The sequence below is a fragment of the Maniola hyperantus genome, chromosome 21, assembly GCF_902806685.2.
Source record: "Maniola hyperantus chromosome 21, iAphHyp1.2, whole genome shotgun sequence".
NCBI lineage: Eukaryota > Metazoa > Arthropoda > Insecta > Lepidoptera > Nymphalidae > Maniola > Maniola hyperantus.
The window spans coordinates 5,119,517-5,134,188 of record NC_048556.1 but is presented as its reverse complement, the minus strand read 5'-3'; the positions used below and the strand labels follow the sequence as shown (position 1 = coordinate 5,134,188).

The 14,672-nt window shown below is 39.4% G+C and overlaps 1 protein-coding gene across 1 annotated transcript in view; it reads right to left on the bottom strand.

Moving 5' to 3' along the window:
• Positions 1-14,672, bottom strand: part of Trmt61 (tRNA methyltransferase 61) — a 79,146-nt gene that overhangs the window by 36,253 nt on the left and 28,221 nt on the right. Inside the window, exon 5 of the mRNA XM_034980326.2 lies at positions 3,804-3,973. Coding sequence (XP_034836217.2) covers positions 3,804-3,973 — 170 coding nt within the window. The remainder of the gene's footprint in view (positions 1-3,803; positions 3,974-14,672) is intronic.

Genomic DNA, 14,672 nt, shown 5'->3' with positions numbered 1-14,672 from the left:
AACGTTCATACCAGTAATTACTACTTATTAGTTCATTATCCTTTCCTAAAGCAAATCTTGATAACTATCCTGACTCCTTGACTGATTCATCAACGCCACGTTCAGATTCTTGGCCCTAGAAAGCTAAAATTTTACAGAGAGGTTAATTTATAATGTAGACAGTAGATAATCAAGGTCAATGGGTTGAAGGTCTAATTATAAGAAATTCCCACGGCATAGGGAAAAAGAGGATATTACTGTTGTCTGAAAATAAATCAATAATAATATTTTGGTGTTCAAAATGGAGTTTAATGTTCACTAATAAGGTACTACGGAGCATTCAATGAAATTATGTCAAAAATAGTATTTATTCTTCTCTTTGACCTAATTATCTCTTTCACCGTTCGAACGTCAACTAATTTTATGTGTATCCAAGTCATCGCATCTCCAAAAGTTTCAGCATAGGTAGAGTCCTAATAATTAGTTCATCATTATGAAATAAGATGATGTGCCCGACTTCGTCCGCGAGGATTTAGGTTTTTAAAAAGCTCGTGGCTTTCGGATGGGCAGTGAAATCGCATTACTACCCATATTATCACTACCCTTATTACAAATGCGAAAGTGTGTTTGTTCGTTGGTTTGTTGGTTTCTTCTTTGACTATGTCGCAACGGAGAAACGGATGTGATTTTTTTGCATGGGTACATCGATGCCTGGATATAGTTAAATATCTGGAGAGAGACATAGGCTACTTTTTATTAAACCTAAATCCCCTCAGACGTCCGTGAGAGAGATCCACGAAGCCGTGGGCATCAAGTAGTTTATAATAGATGCGTAAACGTTCCTCATTTATTTAACAGTGGTGTGAAATAGTCTAACGAAGGTGGATGGTACAGCCAATGAAATATTAGAGTAGGGCAGGATTTATACGTGAACTTTCTGTTTTGATATTTATAAGCATCTGCCTTCAACTTATATCACTTTGGGAGCAATGCGGCTTATTTCAAGCCACGCTATTGATGGTGAGTTTAGGACTCTATACACCGCACTTAGATATAGTCTGAGAGACGGTTGAAGTAAAATCCAGACAAGTGACACATCTAATAGAATAGAATAGATTTTTAAAAGTGCTTTTAAATCGTCGAAATAATTTACCACTGGTATGGAATGCCGTTCCTACAGAGAAGAAGAGATTCAAAAGAAAAACCACTGAAATAGACAGATAAGTACGCTAAAAGAGGTGTGCAATACAAAATAACAGTTATTTGTTGTGCAGATTCGAAGCCCCATCGATCGTAAGTGCTGTGTTGTATAGATGCATAATTTTCAGTGCTATATTTTAGTGTCCGAAAATACAAAGTATGTCATCATAACTATTACCATTACCTACATTATTATCAAGCAGTGTACCCAATTTAAATTTAATGCATATGTCGGCAGCGCCGTCTTTTAATTGTAAACAATTTGTTCATTGAACATCCCCCACCGTCGATGTGAGACTATAAAGTCGGACGCGCAGTGCGTCACGAGTGATTATTCGTCTGGCTCTTGCCAAAGGCGCTTCTCAGTAGGCATGGTGTGACATACTGTAGGTTTTATGATTGTTGTTGTAATCTAATGTAGTTTCTGTTGGTTGGACTAGTTGAGGTTGGGGTTGCTAGGTTAGATAGTCGGTCCGGGAGTCGCTATAAGAGGTGATGTGGAGGCGACTTAGGTAAGGTTTAGCTAGCATTGCCTAGTCATAAGAGACGTTGGTGTCATGACTCATAATTAGTGAAGGTTGCTATAGTCATTGTGGTTAAGGGTAGTCCATGTTGTTTCTCGTAGTGTAAGAGTATGGTTAGTGCGCCCACGAAGGCTCAGTCAATCTAAAAGGTTGTAATCCTGACTTATCCGTTTAATCATCATAATTATCATCTTCTGCAAGCTGCTTCAGCCTTCGCATACAATATTCTAGTTGGCCATGACTCATGCCACATATTGAGTTAAATCTTAAGGAGGCGGTCTCTAGGTCTATTATATAACTTTTCAAGACTATCGGCGCAGATCTATGACCGTATTCACATTAGGGAAGAAGACTCGCATCCAATTAACTGTAACGGTGCACTTTTCCTACTAATGGTATAGGCAAATCGCAGAATTTGCGCTGCCTGGCGATTTATTATCAGTTCATCTGACTGTGAGAAATTTCTAACGATGAAGAATTATGGACAAACAAGACCCCGCCTTCCTGAGATGTATTTGAAAGACGATTGCGAATTTTCAAATCTTAATAATAATACTATTGTCTGTCTGTCGGCTCCCCTTTCACGGCACATCCGTTTAACCGATTTTGATGAAATTTGGTACAGAGATAGCTTGCATTAGGACATAGGCTACTTTTGATCCCGGAAAATCAAAGAGGTCCCACGGTATTTTTAAAACCCTAACGTTAGACCTACCTACCTGCCCATGATGCTAGGTCAACGGGAAGTACTCTGTAGGTTTCTTGACAGACACGACAGACAGACAGACAACGAAGTGATCCTATAAAGGTTCCTTTTTTCCTATTGAGGTACGGAACCCTATAAATACATCTATTTTTACGAACGAAGCTATCTAATCCGTCCCTGATTTGCTCGGTCAGTTCTTACTTCAGTCATAAAGGGAATGATAGAACTTGTTCCTTGTCTACATAATGTCCAAAATTTCAACTTTCTAGGTTCAAGGCTTTAGATTGGGTGTTTGAGTCAGTCAGTGAGTGAGTCAAGTTATTGATGATAGACGCTCTGTACTAGGTATTCGGTATTAGGATTTTTGTGTTGTAGATAGTTTTAATAGTGGTTTAGGTTTAGCCTATTTTTTTAGGCACGTCGCGTCGTCGGTGTCCATACATGCGCTAATTTGTGTCGCAACGTTCAATATATTGGGCCCTTGGTATTCTGTCAATTATCGGCTTGTTAGCCTCTGATCGATCCTCGTGGCACGCTACGGTGGCGTCGTAACTCACTTGAGTTAATGTGTCAGCTGCGAGGTCAATGGGCGGCCCAGATTGCGCTATTCACTTAGGAGTTAAAGCTTAGACTAATTGAACTGTGCTTTTTCTTTGTTGAAACTTAGTGCGACACTAAGCTTTTTGTAGCAAGCGCTCTTAGGTCGCAACTGAGCAATTAAATATCGCTTACTGTATGCTTGAGAGTTCTCGGTGTTCACGGTGTTCTCAAGGGTGTTGACAATTTAATTGTAGTAGCAGTAACAGCTCCAGTGTCTAAGAGAAAGTCAATCAGAAGAAATCGCTCAGTAGCCATCGTGTTGGACATAGCGTTGGATACAACCTGCATGGGTCAACGTAGCTTCACAATCGCAATCGATTGATATGCGTTGTCAAAATTAGGCCACACATCGCTCTTTTTACTTAACAATAATTTTTAGGGTTCCGTACCTCAAAAGGAAAAACGGAACTCTTATAGGATCACTTCGTTGTCTGTCTGCCGTGTCTGTCAAGAAACCTATAGGGTACTTCCCGTTGACCTAGGTCCTAGAACCATGAAGTTTGGCAGGTAGGTAGGTCTTATAGCACACGTAAGGGACACAAATCCGAAAACCGTGAATTTGTGGTTACATCACAAAAAAAAATGTAAGTATTTTCAACGTTCAAAGTAAGATTACTATACCAAGTGGGGTATCAAATGAAAGGGCTTTACCTGTACATTCTAAAACAGATTTTTATTTATTTTATGCATAATAGTTTTTGATTTATCGTGCAAAATGTCGAAAAAATACGACTGTAGTACGGAAATCTCGGTGCGCGAGTCGGACCCGCACTTGGCCGGTTTATAGTTCTTACCTTATGTTTGAGAAATGAAAGATCTCTCACTGGCACCGTTCTTCTGCTGACTTTCAATTCACTCTGCAGCACTTCCATGGTGCTGATGTCCTGAAAGCCGTGCTGTTCGAGCGCCAAACATGTTCGCTGCACTTGTTCTATGCAAGGAGAGAATGAGCAGAAGCGACCTCCTGTAACCAAGGAAAACAATTTCACAGAGTCTGCCAATAAAATGTTTCCACCACCTATCAACAACTTGATCCAATCCTAAGTCTTGTTCATCATCATCATCATGACCAACCCATCAGCGGCCCACTACTGAGTACAGGTTTTCTATTAGAATGAGAAGGGTTTGTTCATAATCCACCACGCTGGCGGATTGGTAGATATTACACACCTTTGCGAACTTTATGGAGAACTCTCAAGCACGCAGGTTTCCTCACGACGTTCCTAAAAACTGCCATACTCTTTCCAAGTTAGCCTGCTTCCACCTTAGACTGCATCAGGACTTACCACCAGGTGAGATTGCAGTCAAGGGCTAACTTATAATCGAATAAAAAAGAAATTGCATTGCACGTTGCAGCAGATATTTATGCAGTAAGACACAACATTGCTCTCTCTCTCTCTCTTTTATTTTATTAACACATTGTGTCGGAATTTAAAAAAAAATTGTTAATAAATTCTTGAGAAGTAGGATTTGCTTAAAAAACTTTCCTGACCATTACTGCTGATGCACCTACTATTTAAATTTCTGAACTCTCTACTACAAAAAAAACACTGTCGTGCTGTCGGTAGGCATACATTTTCTCGTCAGATGCAGTCAAGAGTCTTGTAACGGTGTTTTACAAGGAGGGCGATTGAACTCGATAAAAAACAAAGGCTCATCCTCAAACCCTATGTCCGACAACTAAATAGAAAAAGAGCACCGACAGCTGTTTTCCCTACTTGATAGACCCGGGTCTCGATAAAGCTTGAAACATACACAACGTGCAATGAGAACCAAAATCAATCACGGATACTAGAAATAGGGCATTGGACTGTAATAATAAAATGATGTGATGATATAGAGGTAGTTTGTAAGGCTAGAATTCATTATTAAAGAGAATAATTTAAAAATAAATTAGATTTTTCGTTGTTTTTAACATAGTTAATTTATTAATGTCACCTGTACGGAAGGCGTAAATGACAAATAATTTTCAATTTTTTACCATAAAAATATTTTCCCGCAGAAATTACTCTGTTTTTGTTAAAAATTTGAAAAATATTTGTGGATTATGGATTGTGACGTCATTATTCACCTTCCGTACAGCGTGACGTTAATGTTAAAATACATAAATATAAAGATTTTTTAAATTATTCTCTTTAATTAAGAATGAATTCTAACACATATTCACATAATCACATATTTTTATTACTAAAGTCCAAGACCCTATAGTAAAAATGTATAGAAATATTCACACTGCTAAGTCTGTAAGTGTACTCATGCAGTTTCGCACTGTTGCCGCAGCAATTGGTGACATGCTTTATATGATTTGCGTTTAATGTGTCGTTTGTTGTATAGATGCCATCAAGTCGCACGTTGTTTATTTCAGTCTTTGAGAGGCTTTAGATTAGCGATCTTTTGCGTGTATAAGCTCGTTTTTGTATAAGAACGTAGAGTAGATGTGCTTATATGTGAATATTTCGGAATGAGCGCGTGCAGGTCCGTTCGATTTATTAAAGGCATTTTGTTCCACGTGTGTAAGCGCTTATGAAAAAATGAGCGTAATACGCGCAGGAAAAACGCTAGTCTGAAACCGCCCTAATGGACCGAATATTTTAAGATGATACAGTTTAGAAATTTTTACAAGCCAACGTTGTCCGAAACACATCTTTAACATGCCGCCGGTTCTTATCCGTCAAATCTTATCGACCAATAAGGACAGCGGACGTCACTCAGTCTGCCAATCTGAGTCGCCGACGCGGGCGCTGCACCGCGGGGGGCGATTTTCAAATTGTTTCCATTTTAAAATGTGTATCGCGTGCCCCGATGATATAATGCGCTTTGTAGCGGTACATTAGCATAATGCGGCCGGCTCGGGGAGGTAATGAAGCCATTACAGGGGATCTCATGCGCATAGGTGGCGAAATATGTAATATGTTATCTTAATGCATCGCAAGTCACGTAGCCTCGTGTGGATCAAGCTAAGACGCTCGGTTTCGTCTTGGGAGCGACACAGCTTCGCTATTGCGGTTAAAGCTGTTGGAATCATGTTGGAATGAACATTCTATTTGACAAAACTATTACAAACATAGACATAGCAATGATCACAAATGTTCGAAATGATATTCCATGCAAACCTGATTGCTGTTTTTGATTAGGGTCAGTAGACTTCAGTAACAATATCAAATTATCTATACTAGGTTAGATGCTGCATCTGGTAGGTACCTAGACGAGTGTCATTTTGTGGTACTATTTTATTTTTCGTATTTACTAACCCTACAAACTTAGTGATAGAGATAGAATGTAACTTATTTATTGCAATGGTCATAAGTCTGGAAACCTGATTGGAACATCGAAATGTACTCAAATAAGATCTTGACTGACAATGTAATCGACAGAAATAGCATCGTGAAGATGCCCTCATCTCATACTATCTACGGAAAAATTCTTGCTTACAATGCAATATAGCAACGTGATAGGGTGTACTTAGTTAAGCTATAGGCACTTTTCTCCTATAAGATATCTCTGCGAAGCATTAATGAATATGCTACACACGGGTGCATGATGGCAGGGAAGTACATCCTCCAGGATAAGCCCAATGGGCGACGCGCGAGAGAGGCATCGGCGCACGTTCTTCAGAGTTCTCGGAGCTTCACAATATGTGCTGAGGAGGGCCACCGAAGGGGTTCTAGTTGGTAGAAATCCCACATAACCCGATCGGGTATCTTAAGAAGATTTCCCCCTCGATAAAAAGGCATTAATCTTTAATCTTCTAAATATATAAAAGGAAAAGGTGACTGACTGACTGACTGACTGACTGATCTATCAACGCACAGCTCAAACTACTGGACGGATCGGGCTGAAATTTGGCATGCAGATAGCTATTACGACGTAGGCATCCGCTAAGAATCGACCCCTAAGGGGTGCAATAGGGGTTTGAAATTTGTGTAGTCCACGCGAACGAAGTCGCAAGTATAAGCTAGTGAATATAATAACTTTACAGAAACATATTTTACTTTGCAGAAAGTTTTTGATGTTGATACTTATTGTAGGTCCTTTGAGCAATAGACTGGCCGCGTGTAATTTGGGAAACGTCAGTTCACATAATTGCTTGGTGCTGATGTCCTCGCTTATCCGTCAACTAGGCGGCATTCCTGTCCTGTGACCTACTCTCGAGCAACTACCGAACACCGGTGAATGACTAACGGCCATTGTTTGTTGTTTAACCCTCGACTAGATTTAGTTAACTTTGAACTGTTAGCAATGTCGCTGATGATTCACTTTTTGGTACTTACCTTAGATAGTTTCAACCACTCACTGTGAGATGATGATGATTATATTTCTTACAGTAAGCAGTGATAGCAAAGTGATTCAGACGTCAGCCTTCTTTTCGGGAGTTCGGGGGTTCGATCCGGGCACGCAACTCTAACTTTTCGGAATTATGTGCGTTTTATTTTTTCCAGCTATTTTTTAGTTTGTTTACTTGGTTGTTTGGTCTTTAGGCGAGATTATTTGTCCCAGATAAGTGTATTCCTTTGCATATTCTAAGATCTCACCTCCTAGCGTAATTGATGTTGCGGCCCCACTTATGTTGGTCATAAGTTTCGTTTTATTTTTATACATTTTCAGACCAAAATAGCTGCATTCAATTGCCAATTCTTGTATAATAATTTCCAACTTAGTTGGTGATTCTCCGAATACCACTATGTAGTCCGCAAATCTGAGGTGATGGAGTCTACGGCCATTTATTTTAATCCGTTTTCATCCTAGTTAAGACTACGAAATAAACTTTCTAAGGCCGAAGAAAACAATTTAGGGGGCAATGGATCTCCTTGACGGACACCTCTCCTTAAAAATTCTTACCGTTTATTAACTGGTGTCTACCAAGGCAAGGCAAGGAGCTTACATAAAACGCCTAAACGGATTTATCAATGGCTTTGAAAACATTTTTCAATCTACAGAAGCACTTGTGCCAGTTCAGATATAATAAGAAAGTACAAAATAAATAATTCACTTTGATAAATACAGTTATTTCGTATAGGAATTTCCACTTTAGTAAATTAAAACTCTCCGCTTTCTAAGCTGTACGTAATCGAAACCTATCCATTGTTAACCATAGTTTGAAGCTAACTCTATTTAGCCACAACAATGGCCGATGAACCATATAGATAAAACGAGTCTTTTATCAATTAAATAACGTAATTTTCGAACATGAAAGTTGCTTTGGTCTGCCTACCTACGATAGAGTTATAATTTTGAGAGAATAATAATATTATCATCAGTCATCACATAGGTAGTTCTCTCTATTGAGTTAGCGACTTAGAAAAGCACATCTAACACATAAGGCCAAAACACCCCACCGCATTATTTGAAAATCCAATGACACTTGGACTATACATAGTAAGTACTTGTGACCGAGGTTTGTTCGGGGTCTTTCCATTTCTTCCCGCAGGAACTCAGGAACTATTTCTTTCTATTCTCCAGTTAATTTGGATAGGTCAAAATGAACTTCCGAAACGCGTGAGGGATGTGTGTGTAACTATTGAGTAGTTTGCGGTAAGAACGTCCTACGTGTAGTAGGTAAGTATATAGCGCACCGCTTTGCGAATTTCTGCGAGAATTGTTTACTTTATTAAATAGCTATGAATTGGCTAGTTTGTCACATACCATACCTACGCTGACGAAATGGAGAATGGCATTGGCAGAGCGTCACTGTAGGACCATAGGGTATTATGGTTAAAATTTTATAAAGGATCGAGTCCCTACTTGAATGAAGACCACAAACGAGGAAACGTTTTTGATAGAAGATTATGCATCGTGAAGACCCTGAAATTTCTTTCAGTAAAGTTTAGTTGTGTTTCACTTGCAGCTCGTCGGCTCACAAAACCGCGCCGCATACCACCACGCGCAATGCGCATACGTGTGGCACACACAAGAGTACGAATTTGTCTTTACTTTTTAAAATACCAATGTAGGAGGTTTGCTTATCTGGAGTTTTACAATATGTTAGGCTTAAGTATGGAACCCTAAAAAATGTGTATAGTGCAAACAAACATATGACAGCACAATCCCCAATGCCCCGTATAGTTTACATTGAATTACCGTGCAGTTTATAGGTGGTATTCTATAATAGTGGAGCCCCGAGGCGGGGGCGGCGACGACGCATGCGCGGCCACCCCGGCGAACGCCCCTCACCGGGTATGCACTATGCATATTGCCCCGTAAAAACGGAATAATTGCACATTTGTTCCTGTGTTTGTTTTGAATTGCAGGTTTGGTTGATTGTGCAACTTTACCATAGGCAAACTAAGTTGAAGAATGTTTATTTTCATTCAATGACGAATAAGCCCTTTACTGCGATCTAACCCAGTGGAAAGAGATGATGCAGTCTAAAATGGAAATATGCTAACCTAAAAAGGGGAAGCATGCGAACGCCGAACGCCCCTTACGTACAGACTCGGGTATGCACTATACATATTGCCCCGTAAAAACTGAATAATTGCACATTTGTTCCTGTGCTGGTTTTGAATTGCAGGCTTGGTTTATTTTTTAACCTTACTGGAAAACTAAGCTGAAGAATGTTTCTTTCATTCAACGACAAGTAGGTACTCAGCCCTTCACTGCCATCTGAACCGGTGGTTAGAGATGATGCAGTCTAAAATGGAAACATGGTAACCTGAAAGGGGTAGGTATTTGGTGGCAGTTTAATTAAGCCAACATGTTTTTATACTACCTACGAGGCATCGTATCGTAACACAAAATCGCTTGGAGGCATAGCATCGTATCGTAATCCTAAAGCGCTTGGCAACCTGAAGCCCTTTTGCCTTCAATTCTTCCTTCCACCACTAATCCATCAACAATACACTAAGCAGAGTTGGAGAACAATAATTATTACACTCGTCAAAACCATACCATTAACCACTACAGATTAGACTTGGAAGAGTATTATACCCCAGTCAATACAGTAACAGCGAACATAATACATTACCAATAACTTAAAGATCGAGTATCGAAATAATTATTTTTTCAATCGGATCATCGTAAGAACAATGCTGGTATACGGTACTAAGTGACCTCGTTATGTGTACAACCCACCAAATATGCTTTAAACTACCCGTACTATATAATCTGTATTACAATTACATAAAGGTTATTTTAATTAAGTTAATAACATTTTGTGGTAGGCTGTATACAGGGCTCACATGTGATTTCACCGCCAGTTTATCTTAGCTAATACATCAATAGATTGTCCACTATTGTTAGTGACGAGACTCGAGCCTTTTGTGATATACTCGTATGTTAGTTCTCTAAGCACTAAGTTGACGTTTAAAAGTATTGTCTACCTTTTTATCCATGACAGCTTTTACATCACTACGATATCTCCTTTTTCGTAAAGCTTGGTATCTACCATTACTAACATTTAATTCCTAGTAAGCTCTCATAACGCTCACTGCTGCTATCAGCGCCAAATGGCAACATTCAAGTTGCTTCAAAAACAGATCGGCAATCGCAGCTCTAGCGTACATGTAGAGGTCAGTGAAACTAATGCTCAACGAACTACAAATTTATATACATTAAAAACCCTTAAGTAGTTCACTCTGCCTTAGGTTGATATCCACCAAGCGCAGAAGGGCGGATATGTGTTTAGCAAACCTTTTCTCAGGAAATAAGGAACGTCTGGCGGCAGTGGGGTCTTGGACCGTAATGTATCTATAAGACCTGCGTGGAGGCCTAGCATAACACTACTTATGATGTAATTCTGCTTAAATTGTTGCAACTTTTACTGTTTACGCAACCAGGATTATTCTCCTGCATCCAAGACCTATGTGACCTGCGTTAGTTCCAATCGAGAATCACAATAATCTAACACATATCTAACACATATCTACGTACTTAACCCGTAACATCGGTCTGTCAATGCCTTCCCTGATAATGCACTAAAATATCTCGATGCGATCGAAGTATAGTTATGGAAAATATTTAAAGTAGAAGCCAATATATGCTGTTGCGAAATGTAAACTACGTGTCATCAATTTTTTCCCGTATATTCTCTTAGTATAAAAATAATGAATTTTGTTCTTCTTAAGCAGGTCAGGTGTTCTTGATCCTGATATTATTTAAGATGGCTATACACCCGGTACGCATCACTACCCATATTATCACTAACCAATGCCCATATACTTATTATAAATGCGAAAGTGTGTTTGTTTGTTGGTTTATTGGTTTATCCTTCAATCACGCCGCAACGGAGCAATGGCCTGATTTTTAAACCTGATTTTTCGCACATATATAGTTGAAGACCTGGAGAGTGATATAGGTTACTTTTTATCAAAGAATTCCCATGGAATTTGTCAAAATTCGGAAAATCTAAATCCACGCGTACGAAGTCATCATGCGGCAACCTTCATGGCTGGCTGCTTCAAGCTGTCCCTGTATCTATACAGGGCCGACTCTAACCGTCGCTCATCCAGTTTCGGGTTTCAATCTATGTAAGTATAGTAATCCGTCGATAAGTTAGCATCTGGTATCTGTCAAAGTATAGTTTTGTACAAATAACAACTTGTACAAGTACAATTTTCCTTCTTATACAGTTGTACAAGAAGCAAAATTCTAATTTGTCAGTTTGAAGCCTTTGCTGCGCGACTATGAAATTCTCTCCAAGAGAATATTTTCCAAATCGCAAGGAAACTAATACCTACACTTACTCAGACAATTCATCGAACGAGGATAACAATTCGCCGAAGTGCACACCCGGACCCATATTGATGAGAGCCGGCTGATTTCCAGAAATAAATAGCTCCGTATTTATAAAGTTTAAGCACCGAGAGATCTCGCTCACCGATCGCCGTACATTCTTGTATCACTTGTAACTTATAGAATACTTTATTGCTCTGTAGTAGGTCTGGTAGAGATTGGTCGTTGATTTAACATCATCATAGTTTTTTGGAACAAAGAAATAAATAAATAATCTTAGCCACGAGATGAAGCTACTTTTAAGGAAGTGGCACAAAATTGTCCAGTAAGTTACATTCTTGTATAAAAATATACTTCATAAATAAAAAAAGTCACTATGTCTCAATTTGTACTTCTGGTCGATTCGGGAAAAATGCATCAATCATTATTACAATCTCAATTGTTGTTTGGCTGAACTTATGGTATTCCTGTGGCAACAATGTATCGTAGCCATTAGTGATCTCGGCCAATCAGAGGTGCTAGCGATTGTCATACTTCGTTGGTAGGCCCCAAAAATTTTTCAAGGTGCACTGGTATTTTTTGTATAATAACGACACTTATTCGTAGTGTAAGTGGAGTGAACTTCTTTAGGAAATCATTTATCTATGAAGAAGAATAGAGAGGTTCACATAACGATGTCTGATTTGTATCTAAGTGTGGTATTTTCTAAGTTGTTATAAAATATGGGATCTCATTGAACCGTTTTCAAAGAGAGGACAATAACGACGAAGGAGAAGTGAGAGCAGCGGCAGATGATGATTCAAATCTTGCCAAATATAACTAAGAAATCGCCAATTCTCTACAAAGTTGATTATAATAACGAGCGAATGTCTAAGGAAGAACTTAGATTTTTCTTGTGGGCGAGTAAGACAGGACTATATAATGTCGGACTCCTTTTTGTGTTTATAGCAGCGCCTCCCCGTTAGCATTATCTGTATCGGTGCGCTATGGAGCTATCGCGCGAGCTAACCACCATCTGCTTGCCCTTTACACATTTCGGGTACACACTAAACGATTTTTTACTACCGTCACCATCAATCGATAGACTGCCACTGTAAAAGATCCCTAGTAGGGACTTCTACATGCCACGATCTTGCGCTTCCTGAATCTAGCGGCTCCCTGCGACTCCTTTGATATCATCTGTTCATCTAAGTAGGCGGTAGTAGTATAAGGTAATAACTAGTCCAATATAGTAACTAATTATGTACATGTCATCCCTGTATAATGTTCCTGTTGCTTGCCCTTTATAAACTGTGAAACACAACTAAACAGTTTTCTATTTCCATATGTACAAAATTTTCATGTTACTTACTTAATATTATGAACTTATGAAGCCTGAAAGAGTAATGGAAAAATGGGATTACTTATTTTAAGCAAATGTTTTGTAAAAATTCAGCAAGTTAGTTCTTTATCAAATGTTTGGGAATTGACTGAGAATTTTCCGAGATTGTTGTAGAACGAAGAAGTGGATGTAAAGATGAATTGGAGAATCGTTTAGATGAAGAAGTAAGGGAAGGTAATATGAACAACCCGACAGATATCAACGATGTATGAAGGACGAATTGATTATGGTAGGACGAATTGTATGAAAGGAATGGCGTAGTGTAAACCAGTCGCTTGCTAATGATACACTGATTAACAATATTCGGGACAGATAGTGGTGAGTTACTCGCGGAGGGCGAGGACCGATGTTAGCCGATTTATACCGTACCTCGCCATCAGCCGAAAACATTGTAGGACGAAACAATACGTATGCATGGACGAAGTAATATGTGGTAGGAGTTAGGACAAATTGTATGGACGAAGAAGTAAGCGAAAGGAATCGCGTAGTGTGAACCAGTCGCTTGCTAATGATACACTGATTAACAATATTCGGGACAGATAGTGGTGAGTTACTCGCGGGGGGCGGGGACCGATGTTAGATTGCGCGCGCCGATTTATGCCGTACCTCGCCGTATTAACCGATATCGCGCACTAAATATCCCATTATTATATGCGAAACAAATAATGCGCTTTAGCGAGGGGTTATAATTCCTTTCATTTATCGTTGGGAATGCTATTTAAAAGGATTTATGGGGTTAGACGTACATTACAAGGTTAAGTAATATAAAGTTAATTCAGTTGTTATGTTACAAAGGATCTACCTTTTTTTCAACGCTGGGAAATGCGTTTACTTATCCCCCCTCCTGGAAGCCAGCCAGCTAACGCGCGTCCCCTGGCGACTGGGTCACGGGTACACCGAAGCAATCAACCGCAATCCAGCCAGCGACGTCCACCGAGGCGGACCCTCATAAGCCATAGCCAACAATATCCCCGAAGAGACATTATTAGCCATGTTACCGGGGTGCACCGGCCCGAATACTGCTCTTCCCCTCGGGCGTATCAAAAAGGTACCAGCAGCACCCAGGCACACTGGGAGGTTACCTGGCTGGCACCCTACAAAGGATCTACCTAGTAAATCAACCCTTGCGTAACTTTTCAGGTTAACTAACGTGCCATTTAATGATAGAGTCAATCAACGAATCTTCAGTTTCATATGGTTTCACCACGGAGTTTAACGATAGGTTGAATTGAAACCTAAATTGTAACATGTAAGGTTTGAATTACCCAAAATTATTTACTGTTTGTAACTTATTACTTATTAGCATTTTAGAGCCAGTTTTAATCGCCAAATTCGATCGCTTTTTAAAAAGATCTTTACAATGTTGCAAGATTTTAACTAAGGCGTTTTTAAGCGGAGTTTGATAATTTTTAGTGTTCCGAACGGTGCCACCGAGACCTTAATATTACTAAACGTCCGCTGTCCGTCCGTCCGTCCATCGTCCGTCAGAGGGCTGTGTCTCATGAACTGTAATAGATAGAGAATTGAAATTTTCCCAGAATGTGTATTATAATCTGCTACCGCTATAAAAACAAATAATAAAAAAATTAAAACGGCCACTACCAAAATTAAA